The sequence below is a fragment of the Heloderma suspectum genome, chromosome 16, assembly GCF_057233095.1.
Source record: "Heloderma suspectum isolate Gila_16-S chromosome 16, 16-S_ref, whole genome shotgun sequence".
Taxonomy (NCBI): Eukaryota; Metazoa; Chordata; class Lepidosauria; order Squamata; family Helodermatidae; genus Heloderma; species Heloderma suspectum.
Window position 1 is genome coordinate 2,085,727 of NC_139473.1, and position 17,290 is coordinate 2,103,016.

Sequence of the window (17,290 nt, forward strand, 5' to 3'; positions counted from 1 at the left end):
TGTTTATTTCCACGGCGACGCCCCCTCCCTTTTCCATCTAAAATCACTGCTGCGCCAAGACGTCGGGCAGGACAGGCCCAGCGTGCAGGTACCGCCAAGCAGGCTGCTTCGGGAGCGGGACGGTGCCCTTCGCTGGAGATCTGTAAGCCCTGGCTGGGCAGCCATCCAGCCTGGACAGGGATGCGGAGGCCACGTACTGTCACGTTGCCTCCGTCAGTGGAAGCTGGTGGCTCCGATGTCAGTGTGGCGGTGAATCTGCTCTGGGTTTCAGTCAGAACTCTAAAGGAGCCATCCAAGGTGCTTAGAGTTTTGTCTGAAACCCAGAGCAAATTCACCCCCCCCACTGACGTTGGAGCCACCAGTCTCCACTGGCTTCCATTGATCAGGGGTTGGACTAGAAGACCTCTGAGGCCCCTTTCAAGTCTTTCTGTGATTTACATCTCACAGCTAATGGTATTACCTGCTGTTTTCTCTCTGTCACCGTACACACAATTTATTTATGAGTATGCGTGTATTAGTGAGAGGGGACACCATCCAAGGTTGTGGGCCCTGTTTTATCCGCACAACAGCCTTGCAGGGTAGGTTAGGCCGTGTCAGGGTGGAAACTGAGCCCATAGAGCCCCAGAGCAGTTCTCATTCTGAGGAAGAACAGCAATCTGTGGGAGAGGAGCTCGCTCATCGCTTACAGGCACAGCAGCTGGCAGAGATTCCTCCTGCCAGCATTCCTGGGATAGATAGTGACCCTGGCAGTGAGAGAGCACTGGAGGGGGCTTCCTGGACGCTCGGCGCCGACGCAGGGAGCGGCGACAGATGGAGGGCGCTGGAAGGAGGCGCTCTGCTCATTTGGCGCTAAAACAACGGTCGCATTCCGAGGACCCAAGGGTAAGAGGGAGGACCTCTCCATAGCCCATAAGTTCAGAGTCTTCCCGCCCTTCTCCTTCAAACAGGGACCAACTGCCTTACCTGGAGCTTAGGCTACTCGCAGTTCCTTGGTTAGTTGCTAGTGATTAGTATCTGTAAGAGTCGTAAAGTAATAGAGGAATAAAGCCGTGGAAAGAATCCTTGTCGTCTGTGTCCTGAGTTGGCTATTGGAGGGGACTGTAAGAGGCAACTAGGGTGCTCCTGACAGGCCGAGGGATATTGTCTGGGGATCTGAACCTGGGTCTCTCCTGTCTAGAATCATAGAAGAGTAGGGTTGGAAGGGGCCTACAAGGCCACTGAGTCCAACCCCTGCTCAATGCTGGAATCCTAATTGCTCCACCACTGCAGTACAGCACAGCCTTCTCCAAGCTTTTGTCCGCCTGATGTGCGTATTAAAGTATTTTTGTGCTGCTTCTCAGCCCAAAAGGTTCTTAGCTGGCTTGCAACCAATCGGTAAAATAGGACGGTCCCTGCCCACAGGCTTACAATCTAAAAAAGACACAATATACAAGGAAGAAGGGATGGGGAGGGAGAAGGAAAAATGAAGTTGATGTGTTCAATGATGCAGTCCAGCAACATCTGGAGGGCCTTTCCCACCCCTGGGTTATGTGCTGTGTGAAGGAGGACCCCCTTCTTCTTCTGGCCTGCCTCTTCCCTGGTGGGCTATGGTAGAGGGAGTACTTTCATCTCCACGTGGCCTTAATGGCTTCTAGGCCATCTGTGTCAGCCCTGTTAGCTGGGCGGATATGTCTTCCTCCCTGCTGGGGCCCTGGTGCTTTTGCAAGTATCAGTGCAAGGGTCCTGTACCCCTTTGCTTGTCCCCGAGGCCACATTCCATTTGGGAGAAGCTCTCAGGGGCCGCATTCCAGAGATGGGTGGGGCCAAAGGCAAAAAGGGTTGGAGCCGGAAATGCCAGCACAATTTAGCTTCAAGCTCTTCCTGCCAGCAGCTGTGCCTGCCTGAGGGAGGAGGGGGGGGAAATGGCACAACAGCCGGGAAACCGCCAAACAATTGGTGGCTGGGGAAAGGGGTGTGTGGCCCAGGGAGAGGGGCGTGGCCCAGAAGGCTGGATTTGCCACCCCACAGCAGGCTGGATTGGGCTCTTTCTGCACCTGTGCTACTGGGTGTTCTAACCGTGGCATGTGATGTGTTAGCAGTACTGGCCAAGGCACGTTTTGGCAGCGTGTCTTTTGGGTGTGTGTAGGGGGGAAGATGTGGTGCAGATTAAGTGACACCATTATGGTCTCTGCTTACTGATTGGTGCCTTTCCTACATGGCTAAAGTCCGGGCATCATCAGGAGTGATCTCATGATTGGTAGGTAGTAACAGTGTTGGTAGGGACTCTGTCGGAGTGGCTGCCGTTGCTATGCGAACCCCCTTTTCAGCTGCTCTTACGTTAATTCCCCACCTGCCAAATTTGACAGGTTTGTTTGGTTGTTTGTTTGCGGCTGAATTGTTATGCCTCTTCTTTTGTAATGCTATCCTTTGTATTATATGGCATTTGTCTTCTTATAAGGGTAAGTACACCACCCTAGGAGGAAGGGTGGTTTATTCAAAAATAAAAATGAAATAATAAAGGAAAAATGATCTTGTGCGTCTGACATTTCTGCCTGGAGAAAACGAGCAATCGAGCTGTTGCACCTCCGTCAGCTCGGATGTGGCGGTGGCCGTCTGCAGCTGGCCCTTCTGCTTCCCGTGTCCAGTGCCGACCCCCAGGGCGGCCTCCCACCTTGGCACGGTCTCAGAAATCGGGTCTCAGAAATCGGGTCTCAGAAATCGTGTCCGTTATGTTTGGCTCTGGGAGCAATTCATTATGGCTTCCATTCTGTACACACTTACCTGGAAGCCAGCCCCACGGAACTAAATGGGACTTACTTCTGAGGAGACATGCGAAGCAGTGCACTGTCAACTTGTCAGCGTCGGTGACCGCAGCGGAGCATTGGAAGGGGTCGGCGTGAACGCGCTGCATTTCCATGATGGAAGGCCAGGATTTGCAATGGCTTAGGGAGCTGGGGTTTGGGGGTGTGTATTTGGAAGGGATAAATACTTCTTCTTTGGAGAAGTCCCTTCCTTGTATCACCAACTGCCGAAGCTCTGAGGGACCAGGGGGTGGAGCGTGGCCATCTAGAGACCCTGAGGAGGGCTGGATTTGGCCCTCAGGCTCGACACCCCTGTCATATGGGGGATAATCATACTGGCCTACCTTACAGGGCTGTCGTAAGGACAAGCTCTTTAAAAGGGGGTTAGACAAATTCCTGGAGGAGAAGGCTATCAATGGCTACTAGGCTTGATGGCTATTTGCTACCTCCAGTAGCAGAGGTAGTATGCCCGTGTATCCCAGTGGCTGGGGAACATGGGCAGGAGGGTGTTGTTGCACTCAAGTTGTGGGTTTCCCGTGGGCAACTGGTTGGCCACTGTGTGAACCGAATGCTGGACTAGATGGGCTCTTGGTCCGATCCAGCAGGGCTCTCCTTAGGGTCTTACGTTCACTGGCTGCTGGCGGTGGCTTTGTGGGGTTTAGGCAGGAGTTTTCCCAGGGGATTGAACTGGGGACCCCCTGTACGCAAACCAGGGGCTCTCAGCTGGTCCTCAGTCTCCACGAATGGGTGTGTTTGGGGTACTAGTTGTAGGGCCAAGACAGCCCTGGCTGCAGATGGCACCAGACCTCCCAAAACCGAAGCTGCACTTTGCCACCACGTTCCCTGGAACACAGTCTTAAAAACACTCCCATAGAGCAGGGCTGCAGAACCTCTCTCGGCCCGAGGGCTGGAAGCTCTCGGGGGCCGCGTTCCAGTGGCGGGCAGGGCCAATGCCACCATATTTTCCCTCGAAGCTCTTCCCGCCAGTCCCTGAGCTGCAGGAGAGACGTTTCAACCTTTTGGAAGGGTGGGGGGAGGAACTGCACCAAAGCTGGGGCACCACCAAACCATTGGTGGTTGGGAGAAAGGGATGTGGCTTTCAGAGGAACCCCAGGGGGCCGGACTGAGCCCTCCCACAGGCTGCATTTGGCCAGCCAGGCCTGCGATTCCACACCCCTGCCCTGCACCCCCCACCCTTCCACTTTTCCTTGGCCCTCGGTACCACGGGCAGTGGGCCACCTATGGAATCTCCCGCAATGCCCCTGCTGCAGCGGTGCGCCGGATCAAGGGAGCGGCCTGAGGCAGCTGCGCGGTCTTGCTCAGGGCCAGCGGAAGCTGGTGACTCTGATTCCAGTGGGGCTGTGAACCCAGTCAGAACCAGCTGGAACTCTGGAGGAGCTATCCAAGGTGCTGAACCTAGTTTGGGGATAGGGGTCAGCCCCTTTAGAGTTCTGGCTAGTTCTGACTGGAACCCAGAAGGGATTCACTGCCCCACCGGAATCTGAGCCACTGGCCTCCACTCTTCGGAGCACCGCTGCCAGGTAAGGCTGTCAGGGCCCAGCAGAGGCCATGTTGCCCAGCCCCCCCCGCGAACCTGGAGCCCCCCCCACACACCTCATGGGTGGGCCCTTCCCAGAACACAGTTTCACCACGCTGCAGCGAGTTCTTCTAAAACACTGGTTTATTCATGAAACAATCCAAAAGGTCGGTCCTTCCCCCACCCCCCTTTCATGGGCTGAACAGCTCAGGTGTTTAGTCTATATTACACTCTACAGGTAAAAAGCCCCCCCCCCCGTGCACCTGGGGCAGCACGGGAGGCGGGATGTGCCCCCTCCTCCTCCCCCAATCCTGCTCCGAGGGCCTGGCGGGAGGGTCCCCTTCTCATAGAGAAGGAGCTCCAGCCAGAGCTTTATGGCTGAGCACACCTGGGGGGCAGGGGTGAGGCCCCTGGGGAGGGTCTTCTTCCACCAAGCCGCCACAGCCCCCTTGCTCAGTGCCAGGGAGTCAGGAAGAGTGGTCCGGGAAGAAGACGGCGAGAATGCACTGCCCCAGAGCTTGGTCCATGTCACTGGCTGAAAAATCTCCGGTGGGTGTGATGTTTCAGCTGTGCTGCTAGAGGCGGTGGGGTGTGTGTGAATTCAGCCCCTGGGCCCAGCAGTGGCCCTCGAGAAGTACTGCCTGACCCACAGGCCTCCACCAAAGGTAAAAGCGACTTCATGAGCAGCTTGGCTGTACCTCACCACTTTCCCCACTCTGGCTGTGGCTACTTCAAACCAAACCGAAGTGGGTGCAGAGCTGGCTGGAGACAGAAGGCCCTGGTCCTCTTGGCCACATTCCATCCTCCCGGGCTGTACTTGCCCAGGCCAGCTTTGGCCACCCCTTTTGGGTTCTAGCCCCCTCCTCCTTCTCGGACTTTTCATCCCTGCGGCTGGAAAACAGGCTTTGCCCACCTCCTGGGGCAACGTGCGCATGAGAACATGGAGTTTGCGCTCGACTTGACTTCCCACCCACCCCTCTCGCCACTCTCCCCCATGTCTAGGATGAAGGAGCGACATGCAAGGAGGAGAGGGAGGGTGAATACGATGCTGGCAATGTGTACAAATCCCTTGCCTTGGAGACTTTCCCCAAGTTTCTCAACAACAACAAGAACCACCCCTTTTAAAAAGCCAAGCAACATCCTTTGCATTCTCTGCGTGATGCGTTCACCCGTGAAGGGTCCCACAAACCGGGCTTGAGGAAAGCTTAGATGACATTTGGCAACGGCTCCAATGGGATGGCTACCAGCACGCGAAGCAGAACATGGCCCTGAGGCTCCTAAGACACGAGGAGCTGGGTGGGGGGCTGAAGTGCACGGTCTTGGCAAACCCCCATCTGGGATGAGGAAGAGCCGCTTCCGAAGCCCTGCACCAGGCTCAGAACGGCTCAAGGGCTGCGGAGGGAAGTCCAGCAAAACGTGGCTCTGCGCAGCGTAAGGAGGACCCGGCGTCATCCTATGAGGATGTTTCTTGCAGGATGTCAAAGGAAGCAATCTCAGAGGGCGCCGGGAGGCGGCATGGTCAGGCACCTGCTGAGGGCCCACACCCCAGCAGGGGCCCACTGGTGAGACACCCCTGGACGCGCTTCTCCTCTTCAACGCTGCAGCCTGCTTCTTTGCCTGCCTCTTGCTCCTGCCCAGACAGCGGTGGGGGCGAGGAGGAGGAGGAGCAGATGCCATGGCCCACTAGCTCCCTGGCGCTCTGCCTGCCAAGCACGCCAGTGGGAGCGAGGAGGAGGAACAAGAGCAGCTGGCGACTGGCGGGGAGAAGGCAGACTCGCTGAGGAAGGGGGCCCATGGGGGGCCTTGCCAAGGCCCCCCCCCAAACCTGGAGCCTGCACTGCACTGGGTGGGATGTCCAAAGATGGCAATGCATGGGTGACAACGTCGGCCATGGGGTGAGCTGGGCTCAGTTTATTCATAAGTGTGTGTGCTGTGTGTATTGCGGTGGGAAGCTTGTGGCCCTCCAGATGTTGCTAGATTACAACTCCCATCAGCCCCAGACTGCATGGCCAATGGTGCCATGGTTGGGTAAGCCACTCCTGGTGGCAGAGTGGGGGAATGGAACTTCTCCCATTTCCACCTGAGCCTTCTCTCCCCGACGCATCCACTGAGGCCCCCCTCCCACTGAGAGGGCACACAGCTGATTCCTCCCTCTCCTCTGCTTTCCAGTACTGAGTCCGGCATCCAGGGCCGGCATCCAGGGCAGGTATGGCTGGGCACCTGCCGAGAGCCCACACCCCAGCAGGGGCCCACTGGCAAGAGCCCCCTGGAGTTGCTCCTCCTCTTCCCCATTGCAATGTGCTTCTTCGCCCACCTCTCGCTCCGGCCCAGGCGATGGAGGCGGAGAGAAGAAGGAGCAGCAGATGCTGCGGCCACCTGGCTCCCCAGCTGCCTGCCTGCCAGCAAGCGAGTGGCGGCAAGGAGGAGGAAGAGGAGGAGGACGAGCAAGAGCGGCTGGTGACCATGGCAGTGAGAAGGCAGACTCACGGAGGGAGGAGATGCGTGGAGGATGCCTGGCCCACGGGCCCACAAAAACCTGGGGCTGACTCTGGAAGCACTGGGGAGAATATTAGCTGAAGCCGGCTGGGAAAGGGTGTGTGTGCGGGAAATGTTGGACATGCGGCATGCTGCGCAGAGCATGGGTTTTGCTGACCTTCCAGTCCTAGCCCTGAGGGTGGGGGAGCCTCGGAGAAGGAGGGAGCAGGAGAGAGAGAATGCACGCAAGCCGCCAGCTGTCCCAGGGCTCCAATGTTTCTCTCCCCCAGTAGATCAGTCTTGAAGGGAGGGTGGGGTGTATTTACAGGTCCTTCTTGCTGTGGGGTGGGGATCAGCCATTGGTGGAGCCGGTTGGTTGCTGGCAAAGAGGGAAGGTTGCTGGTCGGCAGCGGCGGATCGAGGAACGGGGCCTGCCCCTCCAGCTCCCACCTCGAGGGCGGCAGCTGCCCTAGATGGAGACTTCATACTCCCACATTTCCTGGAGAGAAAAAAGCCTGCAGAGGGTTGGGCATGTGGAATTTCAGCTGAAAGGCATCCAGCCCCCCCTCCCAGCACTACCCCCCTAGGAACAAAGGGAACTCATGCCTTATCCCAGGGGTAGGCAATCTGGTGCCCTCCAGATATGGTGGACTACAGCACACATCATCCCCATACATCCTGGCCAGTGCGCAACAGAGGATTCTGATGAGGATGAAACACGGGCTGCTTCCTCAGGGGTAGGACAGCCAGTGCCTTATTTGGAGCCCTCACAGCCAGAGGACACAGCCCTGCCATCGTCCTCTGGCTCAGAGGGCGAGTCCCCAGCAGAACCTCCATCTCCCCAGCCTTGGAGAAGTCTCAGGCTACAAAATCAGGCAAGGGCCCTTTAAGATTATAGTCACCCCCTCCAGGAGGGGTGGAGCTGACTGTACTATAGGTCATGTCAGCTTCCAGAAGCCTTCAGTTGGCTTTAGCTCTCTGCTGAGACAACAGCCTCCTATTGTCCTAGTAGGACAGAGCTGCAGCTAGCAGGACTTGCTAGGAGCTATCCAAGGTCCTGTTCTCTTCCTTCCTCAGTCTTGCTACCAGCTTCCCCTGTGAACCTCAAGGGAACACAGAATGGGAGAGCTGGTCTATAGAACCCCACACACATGGAAGATCTGCATTGCTCCCAAACATCCCCAAAGTGACTCCCCCCCCTCATTCAGACGTACCCTCTCCTCAGCTTATACCCCAGTCTGGTCCCCCACATGGCCCTCGATCCTGAAACACCCCCTGCCTCATCCAAGACCCAAGCAAAGGGCTCTTAATCTCCATCCTCCCTGAGGGAAAAGGAGAGGCCTTGGCAAAGTTCTTCCCAAATGCCTCAGCTCATCCTTGTGCAAGCTGGCGCAGAAGCACATGGGAAGAGGCAGCTGAGATGCTTAAGGAGAGGTCTCTGCTGAGGCCTCTGTAAAAGAGCCCTTTGAGAGTGGGAGCTAGCAGGTGGAGCCAAAGGTCACTGACCCTTTGGCTCTTGCCCAGCTCAAAGTATCCCCCCCCCACTCCATCAGTTCCAAAATAGCTGCCAGGGGGTTGCTTTGGGACTCTCTGCTCTCTCCCCTTGTCCTAACTTCCCCATGAGAGGAGACAAGGAAGGAGTTGGCACTTACTCTGCTCTCGTAGGTGGGATTGTCAAAGGCCGAATCTACTGTGATGTGGTTGTAGGGGTGTGAACCAGACAGGGGCAGCTGCAGCGATGGCTTCCCTTGATGCCTGGGAAGACAGGGAGGAGACAAAGAGATCCTCAAACTAGGAAAGGCGCGAGGAGCACCCCCCCAAGCCTCTATCCCTTTTCTCGTTGCCCTGCAATGCCGAGGGGTCCCCAGTGGTGAGAACTCACCTGGAAATGTAGAGGTACACGGCGCCCAGGAGAAGTCCCACGGCAGCGACCGGCAGGAAGACCGCAAACGCCACGTTGGTCCCTTGCAAAGGATCTGTGGCCGGTGCCACGTTGGCAATGGCTTGGGAGAAAGGGGAAAAGACAAGGTGCAATGAAGGTGCCCAAACAGGGCCGAAGGAGGCAGAGTTCACAAAGCGGAAATACGTGGGTGGGAGGGACGGACAGATCTGCCAGTCTCAGCCACAGACATGCGAGGATTTCATTTCAGTTCTCAAATCACCTGAACTTGCCCGGTTCGCAACCCCCAAAGCAAACAGGGTGCTTTTTTTTCCTGAAAAATGTTCACAAGTTGCTGAACTTGCGATTGCATTCAAACATGCAATTTTTTTCCCCCAAACATGCGCATTTTGGAATGCACTTTTTTAAAAATACACATCTTCATGCTTTAGTTAATGGAGGAAAGTCTGCACATTTGAAAAATGTACACAGAAAGGCGTGCTTTTCCTGTTGGAAATACACACTTTCCCCCCTCGAACGAACCAAAAAACAGGTCACAAACAAAAATGAGTCTGAGCCGAACTGAGCATCGATGTGAAGTTCAGAGTATTTCGGCAAGCTCGAACGTCCCCAGTTCTCCATCCATAATCTCAGTCAGGGTTGTTTTTTTTTTTTTAACTCAGTCAGGTTTTTTCCATCTTGTTTCTGCACAAGCTTGCAATTTAAAGAAAAAGAAAAAACAAGCCATACAGAGATTCATATGTGGGAAGGTTTGAGGCCTACAGAGGCAAAGGGAAAAATGGTCTGGCTTAGAGGCCTGGATTTTTTTTGTTGGGAGGGGATATCCCTGAGAGGAGTAGTTTCATTTCCCTGCTGAAGTTTCATTTTCATTTCCCCAGTTAAGTTTCATTTCTTCAGGTTTGAAACAGTGCATTTGGTTTTGAGGGAAGAGGGTATATAAAGAGAATGAGCGAGCCAGTAAGAGCTGAATCGGGGAGACTAGAGCCTGAAGAGGGAGCAGGAAGAAGCATGGAGAAGTCTAAGTACAGCTAGGGTAAAGGAACTTGTGTTTCGCAACTTTTATTTTCTCTTAATGCCTTTTGTACCACTCAGCTCTATTGTGTAAATACATTTAGTTGTAATTTGCTTGCTTTAATTTACCAGTAAATTGTTGTGGTTAAACGCAGTGTCTGACATGCCAATCACCCCATGTCTACAGCCTAAACCCCACGTTACTGGAAAGGGGAAGGGAAAAGAAGGAAGGTGGGACTCTTAAGGAGGCAAGGGATCCTTAGGGAGTCGCTCAGGGGGTCCAGGTCATAAAGGGGAATTCTGACAGTATCTATTTTTCATAATGTGTGCACTGATGTATGCATGAATGTATGCATTTTTCTGTGCTTTAAAAATAGGCACACGCTTGAACACATGGCCCCGTTGACGAAAGCATGTCTGTGCGCATATTGGAAATGTACGCATTTTTCTCCATGCATTTGTCAAATGTGTGCATGTTGCAGGTTGGATTTTTCTTGCTTGGGCTTTGCGGAATGCGGTGTCAGCTTGGAGCGCGTGGATTTCTGGCTGCAAATTGTGTTCGGGTCTGTACGTTAAAAAAGCAAAGCCCCTCGGATCAGACTTCTCCCGTCTTGCTGCTGAGCAGCAGGGGGTTCCGAGCCACGGGCTGCAGAGGAAGCCAGTGCCGTCAGGGGGAGGGGACGAGAGGGGTGCCCAGGCTGGCAAAGAGGTCTGTTGGGTGCTAGTGACGCCGGGGCCCCTTTGGGGTGCAACGGCCTTACTCTCTTCCCTCTCTGGAGAAGCTGGCAGGAGTGTTTCCAGGAATAGATGGGACCCATTTCTCAGTCTTACCATCCAGGTTGCGATTGGTGTAAAACTCATCGTAGGAGGCTGGAAAAGAAGCAAGGGGTGGGGGGAGAAAGGCAGGGTCACGGGGCTGGAGGGCACAGCTTGATGCCAGGAGGACCTCTAGGGCTGGGGGCTCCAACACGGTGCCCACGGGCCTGCAGACCCCGCTCCTGGCACAGCCCAGGCTCCCGGCTGCTTCTGCGTTTGGTTGTACTTCTGAAGGCGTTTTCAAAGATATTTTTTTAAACTGGAAAACTGGCGCACCGCAAAATGAACAGCTGGCCTCCAGTGCCTGGCTCTTAGGTTCTTGGGCAGGTCAACATTTCTTTGAGTCTCACCCCTCTGCTTTCTGGGAAAGGAGCGGTTTTGGACCACCCATGGCCACCATGGCAGCCATTTTGTGAGAGCACCCACAACATGCTCACAATTCCAAATGCACCCATTGACTGAAAAAGGTGGGGAAACTCTGGTCTAGGGCTACTGCCGAGATACTGTAATATCCTGGAACCCTCCCCCTGGCAGAACTAGTCCCTCAGCTTGCCGGAGTCTTCTTTGAGCTGCGGGCATGTGTCTGCACACTGTGAAGCCATGGGATTTTTGTCCAGTTAAAAACAAAGAAGGATGTAGGCCTCATGAGTGCTGAGAGGTGCTTGATAACATATCGCCCAGCCTTCCCCCAACTGAGGCGCCCCCTAGAGGTGATGGACTACAACTCCCAGCATCCCCCAGCCAGCGTGGGTGGCTTACGACAGACCATGGTGTCCCCAGTATGGCCATGCCCTGCTCATGAAAGAGGCTCACCAGCTTTGCAGAGTGGGGGAGAGCCGTTCCACTGCGAAGGGTGCCCGGGCACGCAGCGGAGGGTGGCATCCCCCAGGAGCACGTAGCCTGGGGCGCAAGAGAAGCGCAGCGCAGCCCCGGCCTGGTACAGCCGCTTCTCGGGGCTCTGAGCTCCATGATGAGGGCTGCCGGGGTTGTGGCAGGGTTCGTAGACCTCGGCTGAAAGAAGAAGAAGTCCTCAAATCAATGGCACGTGGCGCTCTGTTTTCTGTCTTTTATTATTATACACTAGACAACAGACCCGGCTTCGCGCAGGGGGAACTGCCCGTAGTTTGATACAGCGACGCCTTGAAGCAAGCACGCAGCTTTCAGAGCTGGACACATTGTGCCCACCCTATCTGAGCGGAGCCACCTCTCGGCAGGGCGCCCGCCGGGTATGCCTCTGCAGCCCCCCGAGGGAGGGGTCCGTCCGCTCCATCCCCTCGGCGGGAGGCTGCCCCACAGCAGGGGGAGGAGGCAGCCACGCCGCCCAGGCTCCTCCCCCCGGCTTCGGATGGTAGTGACTGCCAAGCTCTGGGCTGGTAAGGGAATCTGCCACCTAAGGACTGATGGCGTTACTGCAGGCCGCAGCCACATGGAAACATGTAAATGACGTGACATCCCTTCATGTGTTTTAAAAAGGAAGTGACACTGAGGTGCACACCGCTAGGGCTCCCTCGCTATGCATGCCAAGCTCCAGGGGTCTAGTTCTCATGGTCTCGGTGCCGTGGTGTTGACAGAGGGACAGGCAAACACATGTGGCCTTTTATTATTCTAGATAAAACAGCATCCGCACCAAGCAGATGCCGAGAAGAAGCGGGGAAAGACAACACACACAGTAGGAACAGCCTCAACAAGCATTCATCGAATTATATGCAGAGCTAGAGGAGCCTGTCTGCTGAATATTGGACTGTCAGCGCACACGCCTTCGAAAGCTGTGTTCAAAGTTATGCTGTGAGCTTTGCCAGCCGGCTAGTTTCCCTAATCACAGCTGGTCCCGCGTCTTAATAAGCAGCTTTGCTTTTGTTTTGGTTTCTGTCTTTGATGACTTTTCCCATGCTTTAGCCCAAAGAATTCTTGTCACCGTTAAAAAGGTATGTAATATGATTATCAATAGATATGCAACGAATCGCATGTCGCCTGTAGCGTGCTCTGAAGCTCTCAGCCAGTTCCGAACTTAGCAGGGAATTTGTAACATGTTGTTCCAGGCTCGCTACAAAGGGGAGCATTATGAATGAGCGAGTTTCGACCGATGAGCAACTCGCTACAGAATTTAGCCGCATCGCTGCTTACGGATGCATTTGGGAAGTCGGTCGCTCCACTTAGGGCCTCCGGCTTGCCGGTCATGGCAGACCATTTCCCCGCTCCCAGCCAAGGAGTATCCCTTGTCGCAGATGAACTGGACCGTGGAGCCGACTGGGAACCTGTTATCGGAGACCACGCGCCGGCTATGGTCCACATCCCCTGGGTCTCGGCACGTGGTTACTGCAGAGAGAGAGGGAAGGGAAGGAAGCAGTGAAAGAATCTCTTGAATGGAGGGCAGTATACAGATGTGTTAAAAAAAATTAAAAATGTCGCAAAGACATTTGAGCCAAGGGAAACTGACTTGAAAACCGGCGCCCCCCGCCACACAATTCATTTCCATTCATGGAGAATGATCCTCCCGCAAGAGCTGCTGTCGTGTGCGCCAGCAGGGGGAGCCCTTGGCACAGCCCAAAGGTGACATCGATCGCAGATTCCGGATCTGGGTATTGAAGAGGTGCATCCTGGGGCCCCGGAGCTTCCCAGGCCACACTCCGGCCACGGCAGTTTGCCGAAGGCCAAGGAATTAAAACACCACGTTGGACACGTCCACTGCTCTCTGCCCCTGCAGGTCCTGTGAGGCATTGGCTCCCTCCTCCCTCTGCCGATAGATGGGCGGAAACGTCCCTCCCAAGAAGGAGTTTCATAGCCAATTGTATAGCAGGCAGGACCCAGAAGTACACTGTTTGCTTGGGAAGCAGGGTCATATCCCTGCATCTTCTGACCGACTAGGCAACAGGGAGGCCAGCAGAATGCCTGCTCACTCTTCCAAGAGTCGAGCGAGATAGCATCCGCCTGTCTGTCTGTCTGTCTTTAGAGCCTACTGCATCATTCATTTTAATCTGGAAAGAAAACACAAAGCTGTTCTCCAGATATTTCCAAGAGCTTAGGAAAGCTGTCTCAAGGTACTCCCCTCTCCCCTGAAGCCCTTCCCTGTCCAGAGGGCACCCACTGAACCGGGAAAGGTTATGCAGCAAACGGGGTGGGGCCAGGGAAGGGGGGGTGGCCAACTGGAGGTCCCCAGGGGGATGTATTTGTCCCCCGTGCTTGTGGTTCTGCACCCCTGCCCTAGAGAGACCTGATCTGGTCTCTAGAGCAGGGGTGTAGAACCACGGGCACAGGGCTCAAATATGGCCCTCTGGGGTTCCTCAGTTGGCCATGCCCCCTTCCCTGGCCCCACCCCCTTTTTCCTAACCATGGATCATTGGTGGTTTCCTAGCTTTTGCACAGTTTTTTCCCCACTGGAAAAGTTCAATATGCCTTTCCTAAGGCTCTATTACTGACCAGAAGAGCTTTAAAAGCTAAAACATGCTGTTATTTCAGCACTGCCCCATTTCGACTTTAATCCCGCCAACCACTGGAATGTGGCCCCCGAGAGCTTCTCTAAAGAGGTTCAACACCCCTGCTCCAGGGCAACCTTCTGGAAGCCTGGTGGCCTCCAGATATGTTGGACTGCAACTCCCATCATCCGCAGCCATATCTGGCTCACCTCGCTGGCAGGAGGGCAGGTCCCCACTCCACATCAAGTCCCAGTGGCACATCAGCAGTTCAGTGCCCATGATTTCATAGCCAGGGTAGCAGTGGTACGTGACCACAGTGCCATGGATCAGCTCTGGGTGGGATGTTGTTTTCCAGCCATTGGGGATGTCTGGAAGCTCGGGGCAAGTGTCATTGCGGGGCACCTCTGCGGGGAGAAAGAGGCCATGATTGGAGGCTGACGAGGAGAGATGAGCAAGCAGAGAGGTCGATCAGGGCTGCTTGGCCCCAGGACACGCACCAGTAACTCTGCACAACCTCCCTGCCCCCTAACGCATTCAGCCTCCCCATTGGTATATAAGAACATTCCCGCAGACCAAATCAAGGACTCAGCTTGGCCAGGATCCTGTCCCAGCTGTCCCAATGGGAAGCCCAGAAGCAGGACATGAGCGCAACGGCACCCTCCCGTTTGTGTTCCTCAGCATACTGTCTCTGACTTTGGAGGTAATATATAGGCATTATGACTAGGAGCCATTGATCACTTTCCCCTCCTCCAGGAAGCTGTCTAATCCTTTTTCAAAGACATCCAAGTTGGTGCAAAATGTCCATCATGACATTTTGCAGCAGCGAGTTCCACAGTTAAGCTGTGCGGGGTGTGAAGAAGCCCTTCCTTTTCTCACTCCTGAATCTGCCCCCATTCATCTTCATCTGGTCCTACTCCTCTCCCTTCACAATCAACACACTCCAGGATACCAGGCTTCAGGCTCACTACTTTATTAGTCAGCAACCAGCTTCCTTACAAATGCAAATCCTAGGGAACTCTCAGACTACAAAGCAAACAGCTACTCCACACATTTATGAATACCAATAGAGGAGACGAAGTGGAAGTTGGAGAATCTGCCAGCAGTCTGAACAAGAACTTCTCGGCCAGCCTAGCGTAGGAGGGATGCCCCTGCCTTGCGGTGGCTCCCTCCTACGCAGGCTTTCACGCATAGCCAACCTTGAGGAGCATCTGTGCTCTGCCTCGAACTTTTCCCGCTTTGCTCTGCGATGGACCCCGGCATCCCTCAAGTCGCGCCCCTCGCTCTCCTCCTCTCCCAAGACCTGGGTTCTCATGGAGGAGGAGTGGGACGGCCCTTCAGGCCTTGCCGTCTGTGCGCCAGGGTCTTGGGAAGAAGGCCTTGCCGTATCCTGCTCACTAGGGAGGGAGCCTCCCCCTGTTCTGGCTGTTCCCCTTCTGAATCTGAGCTGCTAGACACCTCCACACACTCACATTAATTCCTGACATCATCATATGCAGGACTCCACAATCTAGTATCACAAGACAGGGAGAGAAACGTCTTCCTCTACGCTTCCTCCGTGCCATGCAGAACTTGACACAGCTCTAATGTGTCCACTTTAATCACCTTTGTTAAAAAAGCGAAAAAATCCCAGATGTTGTCACCTTTCCTCATAGGGGAGGTGCTCCAGCCCTTTGATCATTTGGGCTGCCCTTTTTGGAACCTTTTCCAGGTCTACAGCAGTCTTTTTTGAGATGGGGCAACCAGAACGGCTCACAATGCAATGATATTGGGACCCGGGAAAAGCAAAGAAGAAGAGAACTTATTGGAAGGATGCTATTTTCGCCAACAGCCCTCTGTTTGTCCCAACATCCAGTTTCACCCAAACGCTGGAGTGTTTTTCACCAGGCATGGCCCATCCGCTTGCATTTTGCACTCAATGTTCTCTCCCTGAAAGAGGCCTAGCATTGTGATGCTAGGCGTGTTTACTCAGAAGTAAGCCCTTCTGTGATCAATGGGCATTACTCCCAGGGAGGGGAAGATTATTTACTTTTTGATTTATTTGATTTGTACCCTGCCTTTCGAGCAAGAAAAATGTCACTCAAGGCAGCTTACAATCATAAATAAAACTGTATTAAAACAATAATAAAACAAAGCTTTAAAATACAATAGAAAAACAACAACAGGATGATAACAGCAGCCAATCCAACAGACCCACTCACTTGAATAAAACAACCTTTGCCTACTGGATTAAAATGGCAGTCTAAAGCAGATAAATATGAAACAGATACCACGCTATCAAAATCATCCAAATAATATAATAAGCATCATCTGACAATAAGAAAATATGAATATCCAAGCAGATTAAAGCAAATCCACAAATGTGAATGCAAACATTCATAAATAATAGAATAAAAAAAAACACCTGCAGGACAAATATTGTCTTTTTTGAAGCCTGTCTTAGTAGCAAGTAAATGCTGGAACACTGCTTTTTTAAAAAAATAAAAATAAATTGAGCAATGCACAGAGCTCTAAGTAAATATTCCAGTTTCTGGTGGATTTCTACACCTACCCCTGTTTTTTTCCTCCTCCAGAAGGAAATGCAAGGAAAAAAGAAGCTTCAGAAAACAAGAGGCTTCCCTTCATACCTGCAAAATGGATGATAAAACCCTGCTGGTAGGCCAGACCGCTGCTGCCAGGATCTGACTGGAACTGAATGGTGACATCAGCCATGGAGGTATACAGCTTGAATCGCTGGTGAGGGCCGGAGTACTGGCCTAGGATGCGTGCCGTTAAGTCATCCCCATCGTAGAAAGCCAAGACATCGCCTTGGCCAAGGCGTAACCTTAAAAAAAAATGGAGGGGGGGAGGCTGTCAACAATGGAGTAGGGACACACAGATCGTGTAAAATCCATTCCATCTGCATTTTGCAGCTTGTCAGGTGCCTTTAGTTCTGTCATCCGCTCACTGACAGAGTCGGAATTTTTTTGAGATTACAAATTTGCACAACTTCCATATTTGCACAAATGCACAAATCCCGCCGAAATGCACAAATCCCCTCCACCAAATGAGCGTTTTCACACTTTAGCCTATAGGGAAAATGCACATTTTTGGCCATTTTTTAAATGTTGCATATTTTTCTATCACTAAATTGGTGCAAAATTTGGGAAAGTTAGAAAACTGGTCAGCATGTCTGCGGAATCCGTCCGGCTGGGGAAGAGCTACTCCACTGTGGAATCCATGAGTCAGATTCATAAAAATCCAAACTTATTAGATTCTGTTACGGATTTCTCTGACATTCCTACGATGGAGTGATGGCCACTAATGGCCCCAGCCTTTTCAGTTTGGTGGGCACATCTGGAATTTTGAGAGTGTTGTGGGT

General features: G+C 53.6%; 1 protein-coding gene across 1 annotated transcript in view; it reads right to left on the reverse strand.

The window, feature by feature from the left end:
- Positions 1-4,448: 4,448 nt before the first annotated feature.
- Positions 4,449-17,290, reverse strand: part of SEZ6 (seizure related 6 homolog) — a 34,724-nt gene continuing 21,882 nt past the window's right edge. The window contains exons 11-18 of the mRNA XM_084823307.1: positions 16,557-16,753; positions 14,142-14,336; positions 12,644-12,835; positions 11,333-11,530; positions 10,535-10,573; positions 8,675-8,795; positions 8,445-8,547; positions 4,449-7,307 (exon numbers count right to left, since the gene is read on the reverse strand). Coding sequence (XP_084679433.1) covers positions 7,275-7,307; positions 8,445-8,547; positions 8,675-8,795; positions 10,535-10,573; positions 11,333-11,530; positions 12,644-12,835; positions 14,142-14,336; positions 16,557-16,753 — 1,078 coding nt within the window. The 3' untranslated portion in view covers positions 4,449-7,274. The remainder of the gene's footprint in view (positions 7,308-8,444; positions 8,548-8,674; positions 8,796-10,534; positions 10,574-11,332; positions 11,531-12,643; positions 12,836-14,141; positions 14,337-16,556; positions 16,754-17,290) is intronic.